Source organism: Elaeis guineensis, chromosome 11, assembly GCF_000442705.2.
Source record: "Elaeis guineensis isolate ETL-2024a chromosome 11, EG11, whole genome shotgun sequence".
Classification (NCBI taxonomy): domain Eukaryota; kingdom Viridiplantae; phylum Streptophyta; class Magnoliopsida; order Arecales; family Arecaceae; genus Elaeis; species Elaeis guineensis.
In genome coordinates this window covers 2,876,901-2,886,996 of record NC_026003.2, presented here as the reverse complement: position 1 = coordinate 2,886,996, position 10,096 = coordinate 2,876,901, and the positions used below count along the sequence as shown (strand labels likewise).

The 10,096-nt window shown below is 38.6% G+C and overlaps 1 protein-coding gene across 1 annotated transcript; it reads left to right on the top strand.

Annotated features, from left to right (window-relative positions):
- The first annotated feature begins 3,965 nt into the window (after window positions 1-3,965).
- LOC105053743 (serine carboxypeptidase-like 34) lies at window positions 3,966-8,112 on the top strand. Its single transcript, XM_073245667.1, has 10 exons — window positions 3,966-4,239; window positions 5,032-5,139; window positions 5,778-5,873; window positions 5,988-6,080; window positions 6,190-6,278; window positions 6,434-6,727; window positions 6,907-7,043; window positions 7,173-7,265; window positions 7,763-7,868; window positions 7,963-8,112. Exons 1-10 carry the CDS (start codon window positions 3,966-3,968, stop codon window positions 8,110-8,112), a joined length of 1,440 nt encoding a protein of 479 aa, XP_073101768.1.
- Window positions 8,113-10,096: the final 1,984 nt, after the last annotated feature.

The following is a 10,096-nucleotide window of genomic DNA, read 5'->3' as shown; positions in this document are numbered from 1 at the left end:
ATAGTCGATGCCATACTCCTGTGTGAATCTTTTGGCAACAAGACAAGCCTTATAGTGCTCAATGGAACCATCAGCCTTGGTTTTTATCTTATAGATCCATTTATAGCCCACGTTTGATTTCTCAAGCGGCAGATCAATCAGGTCCCACATACCAATTTTTTGTAGAGCCTCAAGTTCTTCTGTCACAGTATTCTGCTAGGAAGGATTAGATGATGCCTCTTGATAGGATTTGGGTTCATGTAGTGGCAAAATGATGGACAAATAACAATGATAGTCTTTCAAATGAGCTGGTGTAGTATAAGAGCGAGTAGGATATCGCTTCTCAGATTCTGCTAGATTACTTGCAGAAGAATCGCCAGTTGAAGGCACAGTAGACTCGCCAGATTGTCCATGTTCCTCAAACGGTGCATGACAGAGAAAAGGATCAAGAAGAGGTTCTATACAGAAAAATAAAGACTTTTTGTGAGGTAAAGAGAAAAATAAATTTTTTTCTTAAAAAGTGACATGCCTAGAAATGCGTAATTTATGTATTTTGGGATCATATCATCGATATCCTTTTTGTTGGATCCCATATACTAAGAAAACACAGATTATATTTTTTTTTGGACAATTTGTCACACTCACGCTTGGGAAGAAGAACAAAGCAAGTATATCCAAACACACAAATATGGTTATAGGAAGAGGGAGAATTATAATGTCGTTCAAAAGGTGAGAGATCACAAAGGACATGGGAAGGAAGGTGATTGATCGTATATACAGCAGTATTCATGGCTTCACCCCAAAATGCTTTTGGGACAGAAGAGGAAAGAAGCAAGGTACAGACGGTTTCAACAATATGATGGTATTTTCTTTCAGACATACCATTGCCGAGGAGTTTCAATACATAATAACTGTAAAATGGTACCTTGAGATTTAAGGAACTCGTTGAATGCTTTGAAAAGATATTTACCACCAAAGTCAGAATGAAGAACTTTTATATGTTTTGAAAATTATATTTTAATAATGGTGATAAATTTAATATAAACTTTTAAAACATCAGAACAAGTATGCAAAAGATAGAGCCATGTGTAGCGAGTAAAATCATCTACAAAAATAATATAATATCTAGAGCCACCTATAGAGGACAAGGAGGTAGGATCCCAGATATTAGAATGAATAAGATTAAAAGGGGCACTATTAGATTGACTTAAAGAAAAAGATAAAACGATTTGTTTAGATAATTTACAATGAATACAGCACAGTTCTTTTATTATAGAGACAGAACCTAACAATCTTTTGTTAATTAATTGAGATAATTTTGAAAATGAAAGATGACCTAAACGATTGTGTCAAGACATAAAAGAAAAGTCAGTAGAAGAAACAGTAGTGATAGAGTGAATACCAAAAATATGAGGAACATAAAGCTTATCTAGGATGAACATACGATCAGTCTTACGGTGTGTCCCAACTTCCTTCCCCATCGAGCAATCCTACACAACATAGCCAAAAGAAGAAAAGATTATTGTGAGTCATTTTTCACATAGTTGTCCAATAGAAATAAGGTTCATAGAAAGTTGGGGAGTAAGAAGAACATCAGAAAGGGTTAGGTTATGAGAATGAATGGTTCCATTATGGCTGGCGATAATGAATGATCTATTTGCAGTTTGAATATGAGGTGGAGAATGAAGAGAAGAAACGTGTTGGAAAAGATTGAAGTTAAAGGTCATATGGTTGGAAACACCGAAATCAAAGAACCACCTATCTAATGATTTATTCGACAAAATGGAGGTGTCAGAAGAAGATAAGGTAATAGTATTACCAATAGAGAGAGCCTGATGAATCATTGTCTGCATATCATTGATAGTAAGAGATAGAGCTGCTTGTACTGTATGCTTCGACATGACAGTAGCATTAGCGAAGGATGGATGATCTCTAGGACTTTGAGTCTTCACTCGCATATTGTTGGAGTTAGGATGGTGACAATTCCAAATAACATATCCAACCTTCTTATAGTAGGTATACTATATGGAAGACATATCTTGAAGTTGAGAATCAGGCAAAGGTTGAGAACCAGATGCCTGACAATTACAGGCAATATGGCCAAACTTCTTGCATGAGTGGCACTAGATATAAGACAGATCCTCCGGTTTGACTTGTGCAGCCAAAATGAGAGAACCATCAGGGTTTGAGGAGATGATCTTTTTTTGAGTTTCTTAAGCAATCAACTTAGAAAGGATAGTATCAACAGATGGAAGAGGAGAACTATATAAAATAAAGGCCCGAACAAACTCAAACTCATCATAAAGAGCCATTAGAAACTAAATAAGGCAGAATTCTTCACGAAACCAATAATAGAGTTCAGCATCATGTGTCCAATTGGGCTCCACCAGGGCAAGTTGATCCTAAATTTGTGACATTTGAGAATGAAAATTAGCCACGAATTGCTCTGATTGTTGCTTGAGATTGCGAATATCTAGTTCGAGTTTGTATTTGAGAGTAAAATTTGTCTGATTATACCGCTTAGTGAAGAAGTTTCAAACCTCCTTTGCAGTGTCAAACTTGCTGAATTACAGGCTGATAGATGTACTGATAGTATTTGAAATCTATATCATGATCTTGTTGTTATTGATTTTCTATTGTGCAAAAAAATCGTCAGATTCGATCAGATATGGAATGTCACCAGTAACGTACTTCCATAGCTCTCGTCCTTTGAGAAAAATTTTTATCATGAAGGATCGTTGGTTGTAATTGGTCCCATCTAACTGAACCACAATCGATTGAGCCACATCAATCATGATGGCTGATTTAGATAGGTAGATTCAGAGAAGAAGAGCCTACAGGCACTAGATTGAGGTCGGTTGAAAGAGCTGGAGGAAGGATTCGGGGCCCTTGATTATGAGGTCCATAGAACCCATCTGGAGGCGGCCTTGTCCATAATGGCAGTCGAAGATCGAACTAGGTCGGCGTGGATGGTAGAGAGGACAAGGAGATGGAGAAGGCCAGAGCAGAGGAGGGAGAGAGCTAAGGTGGTGATGAGGGAGGAGGGACGAAGGTGGTTGAGAGATCGATAGGTGGGTGGAGGAAAAGAAGAAAAAGTGGCGAAGGCTCGTGGTGGAGGGGATGGCAGGCCATGGAGGGCACAGAGGGCAGACACACGGGGTGCGAGAGGTGCTCGGGATGCGGGAGGGAAGGACGGCGATGGCGCGGGATGGGGCAGTAGATGGTGCAGGGGGTAGAGGGTGCAGGGGCCGGCAACGAGTGCAGGGGTAGGATGGCAGAGGGTGCAAGGGGCGGTCGACGTGTGAGGTGCGGGAGTCGCGGGGAAAGGAGAGAGGTTATGTCGGAGCCGGGAGAGGGGAAGGAAAATTGGGAGATCGGGAGGGGAGGGGTTTTGATGGGCGCAGACGGTGGTGGGATGAAGAAGATTAGGAACGAGAGGGGAATGGAGGGGGTTATAGCTCTAATACCATGTGGAAGATTAAAGTTGTATTCCATTATGCTTGGGATTTACCCCATTAAATATACATTCAATGGTTTATACAAGATAAATGCTACAGCAATGCCCACCCAAAATATTCCGAATAGAGACAATCTAAACATGATATCATATCTCACAATAGAGGAAAGAATCTCACAATAGAAGAAGGATATTTATCATATAGAAGAATGAATCTCACAATAGAGGAAGGATATTTAACAATTAACATCCTGCTTTTATTAATGCCGTCTAAAACAGATATAGATATATTTCATATTCCATTCCTATCTTTATATGGATTCTAATTTCAGAATCTGTTTAATATCCAGGATTAGTATCTCTGTTAGTATACACTTAATATGGACAGATTTATAAGCATTTCTAATATAGTATTTTTTTTTTCCCCCTGCCAAAGAAAAACTTCCCTCTTCTGCATCCTCCATCCTCATATATGGAGGAGATGAGGAAGAAACTACATGCCTTCAAGTGTCTAACTACAATTCACCGGATGGGTGTCTTCTCCTCTTCTCTCTTCCTTCCCCTCCTACTCTTCTTGTGCTACTACTCGACTGTCGTTGAATCAAGTGAATTAGACAATGATTTCGTCGAGCAGCAAGAGGCCGACCGCGTGTTCAGTCTTCCCGGTCAGCCGCCGGTCAAGTTTAAGCAGTATGCCGGCTATGTTACAGTCAACGAGACCCACGGGAGGGCGCTCTTCTATTGGTTCTTCGAGGCCACTCATGACGTCCAGAACAAGCCTCTCGTCCTATGGCTTAATGGAGGTATACGTTATTCATGACCATAGAATTTTCCATTTAAGTCTCCGTACTCTACGTCCAATTCATTATCCATTCTCTCTCTCTCTCTCTCTATGTACGCACGTACACACACACACACACACACACACACACACACACACACATATATATATATATATATATATATATGGTTTTTGATTTTTTTTTAGATGTAAAGAGTTTGTAAGTCCACTAATTCTCTACATACATATAGTTGACATCTTATATGACTTTTTCTCATGATTCGATCGGTTGATCACCCTGACATATTGATGATGAAATATACCTTGAAAAGATAATCATACCAGCTCTGGAGGAGTATCTTAATTTAAAAGGGAGATCATGGTTCAAAGAAGCACGATGTAAGTGGGAAAAATATGAAATAGTTTGGAATGTCTAAAGCAATGGTGCCTTTGCCCATGAGCACATGAATACCATCATTTTGTAGTTTCCTCTCCACTTCTCTTTCTATCCTCTTGCTTTATTCCCCTGTATCAAATTTCACAAACTGTATCTTTGATTTCCATTCTGATAAGGTGGGGGAAGTGCCTCAGTGCCTCCAAGTATGCTTCCACTTATAGTCACACTCATCTGCCTTTGCTTTGACATTGGGTTTTGGCAGTTCAATCAATAACACATGCGTGCAATTCTCATCATCTTTGGCTAGATCTTGATAAAAGGCTCTTATTTACTGGAGAATTGTGTTGTTTTTGCCTAATATATATGAATTTTTTTCCTTTAATGAAAATATCAAATAACTTTTCTGATACCATCCAGGGCCTGGTTGTTCGTCCATTGGGTACGGAGAGGCAGAGGAGCTTGGGCCATTCTTAACGCAAAAAGGTTGGCCGGAGATAAAACTCAACAAGTATTCCTGGAACAAAGGCAAGGCCACTCATCACTCACCTACCACTGCATTTCCAATGTGTTAGTAAATACTATAAAAACTTGAAACGTTTAAGTTAGGTATTTCAACTAAAAATATTCCATAAAATGTTTTAGTCCATTTGCTTATGGTGTCCACCCAAAAGGGCAACTTTTTCCGAGGTTGACCATTATTTGTGAAGCAATAGTTGGGGAAGCTGCGAACCATTCAGTAAGTCTACATCAGGTGAACGCTGCAAAGGGTTGGACCTAATTTCCTTGTCTACAATTTGGTTGTCAAAATTTGCTAAGAGCTTAAGTTTATGTCCCAGAAATTAAATGGGTTAGGATTGGAACTAAAACATGATGCCGTGGTCCTTTTCTAGTCCAGACTGCACAGGTGCCATACCCGAATTGTCGGATTTGAGTCTGAAATATGGACCTGGCTCAGAACTGCATTAGATCATTTTGCCTGAGCCCGGCTTAGGAGGAACGCCCCGTTCCTCACTAAATGAACAACTTGTGTCTGTATTCTCGAAATTAAGTTTTGTCCAAGACAGAATAAGAGAATTAATAGAATTGGAGCTATAGATTTTTTTTTTTTTTAATGAAACCAGCAATAGATAATAATACTCTGATTCTTTTCATTTATTATTCAGAGGCCAATTTGCTATTTCTGGAGGCCCCAGTTGGTGTGGGGTTCTCTTATACAAATACGAGCTCTGATTTGCAGAACCTTGGAGATAAGATTACTGGTAAGCTTGAAAAAGTACATTATCATTGATTCACTAATGGCCAACCTTAGTTGGTAGAGTTTGTATACATTTCATGAATACTATTGACTTTCTTCATATAATTATTATTAAAAGCTATCGACTCGTACAACTTCCTTGTGAATTGGTTTAAGAGATTCCCACAGTTCAAGTCTCATGACTTCTACATTACTGGAGAAAGTTATGCAGGTAAAGATTTGCTTCTTCTAATGATCATCACAGTAGTATTTTTTTCAGCGAATTGATTCGTAATTCCTATAGTTGGAACGTAGTTACTTTGTTATCACATCATCTGCAGGGCATTATGTTCCTCAACTTGCTGAGAAAATCATAGATGAAAACAAAAAAGCATCAGAGGATGATTATATAAATCTCAAAGGATTCATGGTAAAGTTGTTCTGAAACATCCATCACTATCATAAACTTCCTGTACTAATTAGCTCTTGGAAGTGGTTTTTTCTTGCGCCACTTTGCCATCTTTTCTTTCGTCATCAATCTTAAGAATTTGTGTTCTTAGTCATTCACCATCTCTAATGATTCAGATAGGAAATGCCGCAATAGACGACGACTCCGATCAGTGGGGGATGATCGACTATGCCTGGGACCATGCAGTCATTTCTGATCAACTGTACGAGAAAGTGAAGAAGAGCTGTAATTTCAGCGACCAGAATGTTAGCCTGGCTTGCAATAATGCATTGGACGAATACTTTGCTGTTTATAAGATCATCGACATGTATAGCTTGTATGTTCCTGTTTGTGTTAACCAGAACACTTATGCCACCTCTAAAAAACACTTCAACGTCGTAGGCTCTGCTTCTAAGCACTTCTCCAAATATGTAAGCTCTCCCTTGGCATTCTTGCTCTAGCCACAAGAATTTACTTCAGAAACGAGACTCACATTGTCTTTGAGGAGTTGCATTTTAGACAACTCCATGAGGACATGGGTCGCTTGCAAAATTTTTACAGCTTTTTCAAGTACAAATTTTGAATAAGATTGGCTTTCTCTTTGTTGTAGAGAGCGTGGCATCAGAAGCCGTCCGGCTACGATCCCTGCCAGTCAGAGTATACTGAGGTATACTTTAATCGTCCAGAGGTCCAGAAAGCCTTGCATGCCAACGTTACAGGTATTGGGTACCCCTGGACTCATTGCAGGTACAGTTCTCACTCCCTCCGTCCTCTTTGGAACCGTTTAAAGGAGCCCTCTTTCTTACCTATGTTTTCTTAATTGTTGTCCACATTCAATCACGACGGATGCTAACTATTTGATACTTTTTATGAAAGTGATGCGATCAACGATTGGAATGATGCGCCAGCATCTGTGCTCCCCATCCTGCGTAAACTCATCAATGCTGGCCTTAGAGTGTGGGTTTACAGGTGAATTTCTTGACAAGTTCGACCCGATTTAACCGTTGGATCGATATATATTTAGCCATGCATAATGCCAACTTACGTAGCTATGTAGCATATATCAGTTCAAGTAGGTCGGATTGGAATATGTGATGTCAAACGTGTATATCATTATAATGCAGTAGAGTCGTAGCAGTACTCCAATCCCATGATACTCCTAACAATCATAAAACATGCATATAATAATTATGGCATGGTAAAAAGAATCTCATTAACTGTATTCTAATAACCTTGTTTTACCTTGACAACATAGAACAAAGAATCATGAATTTTACAACTAATGTAGATTAATATGCTCCTTACCTTTGATATCAAATAGCTGTTGGTGCAACACATGCTCATGCGGTTCCTGCAAGTAGAAGGGTTTCATGATATCATCATATTGGTTAATTTGATACAGTGGTTGCTAAATGCTTCTCTTTTCTACTGAAGTACTCGTCCTACATGTCTATTTGGCTAAACAGTGGTGATACTGATGGAAGAGTTCCAGTCACGTCGACAAGGTACGCATTGAACAAGCTTGGCCTCAAAACTGTTCAGGAATGGTCACCATGGTACCATCATAAACAGGTAATGATTATTTAATTTCTAAGAACCATATATATTACTGTCTTCATCCTCACCTTCAAACAACCAGATGGGATAATTCCATGCGATTGTTTAGGTTGGTGGGTGGACAATCATCTACGAGGGACTTGCGTTTGTTACAATCCGTGGCGCTGGACACCAAGTTCCAACATTTACTCCTGGCCAAGCTCTACAGCTTCTCGCACACTTCTTGGCTAACCAGGATTTGCCTTCTACAGCATTCTAGCAAGTGTCCCTTGCCTATCCCATCCAGACAACATTCTAGCCATTCCGTCCATCGATCCTATGTATTAAGAATTTGATCAAAGTAAAATAAAGGAAAACATTACATCAAAAAAAAAAAAAAAAAGAAAAAAAGAAAGAAAAACAAAAAATAGCTGTTGGAAATTGTTGTGAGCCAAGTTTTGAATTACACTGCTTCAGCTAGTGTTGATACATGCATGCATTGATATTTTTCATTCATGCAAATAATTTTATGATGATTTCTGCCCCTCCTCTTCAAAGTAGTATAACGATCATATCTTTAATCAAAACACATTGATATCTCAAGGATAGTTCATATCATGAACACTTGGAATACCGTAGAGATGAATTTTGCTGAGTGCTGTTTGGTTTCTTGCATGAAGATCCCTGCTTTAGGCCTTGCGAAATGCCTCGTCTAAAGATATCACTTGGTAGAACTACTTACCTGGATAATAATGAAAACATGTATATTGAGCAAATTTGCTCTAACCAAATGGAACCAGACCCTCAAAACCAAATAATTGTGATGATTTCATCTGTCGTTCCCTCTATTTTGTGCCATTGCAGGAGTACGTATATCTGAAAAATTAATCATGCCTGTCCTCAGACAGGAGCTTGTATGGTTTGTAGACTTTGACATGCAAATTTTTGAATTAGCTGAAGCTGATGGGCCTCTGAAACCTTTCCTGGGTGAAAACCGCGCGGATATCCTCAAACTCATTTGTAATTTTGTCCCACCATTATTGTCTTTTTTTTTTCCCCGGTACATACATGGGCTTGAAGCAGAAAAAAGGGTGGGTACAATCTCTTTAATGCATCTCTTGTAGTTTTGTTTGAACTCATCAATGTATGGTTTAAGGCCAAGTGGCATACCTTGTTCATCATCCCAAAGAACCACCCTTGTCACACCTTATGGACACGATCTTTATCTTGGTTTCGGGATTCTCAAACTATAAGTACCTAAAATCTATCCGATATATAATTAATGTGGGATTAAACGCACACTTAAATAAATCCTCACATTCCTCGTTTAAGGCTTAGCATCTTTGTTAAATGAAAGTTCAAAATCTAATCATATCCAATCATAAATATTTATATATGGTTAATCTATGATCACCCTTAATGGACTTGCCCTACTGTATCCTTTAATCTACCATAAGTAGGATTTATTCCGATATTATTTATAACAACCTTGAATCTCATCTAATTAGATTCCTCAATTCTACATAAAAATCCAAGATTTCTTCGTCATATCCTTACTTGACTAATTTCATATCACCTCTTTGCTCCATCATAAGGATCAAGAGGATATAGTCTCACCTAGATAATTCCCAAGGACCAACTTATCGAAAATCTCCTTTTCCAGTAATGTGGCCTAGTCTGACTAGCATTGCATCAAATGCCTCTACATAAGACCATCAGGGTATGGCATCACTTTGCCGCACAGTAATGTCATGATAGGCCCATGTCCTACAGGCATGCAAGAGTAGAAAATGCGACCAAAATTCCATGCCTCTTTTCAATCAAGAGAAATCCTTGAGTGTCTATGTATATCTTGACAATCTGCCACCATACCAAATAACATGTATGAGCTTTCACATGAGGTAACAAATTTATGATTTTATTTAACAAGACTAGTTGAAAAGTATTATTTAAATTTTTTGATATTATATAAATAATTAAAATATCTACAATTTACAATCGATGTAAGGACTAAACACATACCAACACGGACTCCTACAGAGTTTTTTGTTTTAGCTTTGGCTAAATATCTGATTCCAATCAAATCCCATTATGAACACCGTGAACTAATCCATGATCAGTCCAAAAAAATTGTGCTACAGCATTCCTTATTCCACGTGGATTATGAATGGATTTGTCCTAATGCCATTTACAATGACCCGTGAACTCATTTGTTGCCACTGAAAATCAATCTGACTAAGTCGTCGAGCTAGTTAGTGCGCTAG

What these genes read in the sequence shown, in the direction of transcription:
- LOC105053743 (XM_073245667.1), top strand. Translation starts at nt 3,966, where the DNA reads ATGGGTGTCTTCTCCTCTTCTCTCTTCCTTCCCCTCCTACTCTTCTTG. An exon ending in CCTTGGAGATAAGATTACTG is followed by an intron (nt 5,874 to 5,987) that starts GTAAGCTTGAAA and finishes TATTATTAAAAG; the next exon opens with CTATCGACTCGTACAACTTC. An exon ending in TACTGGAGAAAGTTATGCAG is followed by an intron (nt 6,081 to 6,189) that starts GTAAAGATTTGC and finishes CATCATCTGCAG; the next exon opens with GGCATTATGTTCCTCAACTT.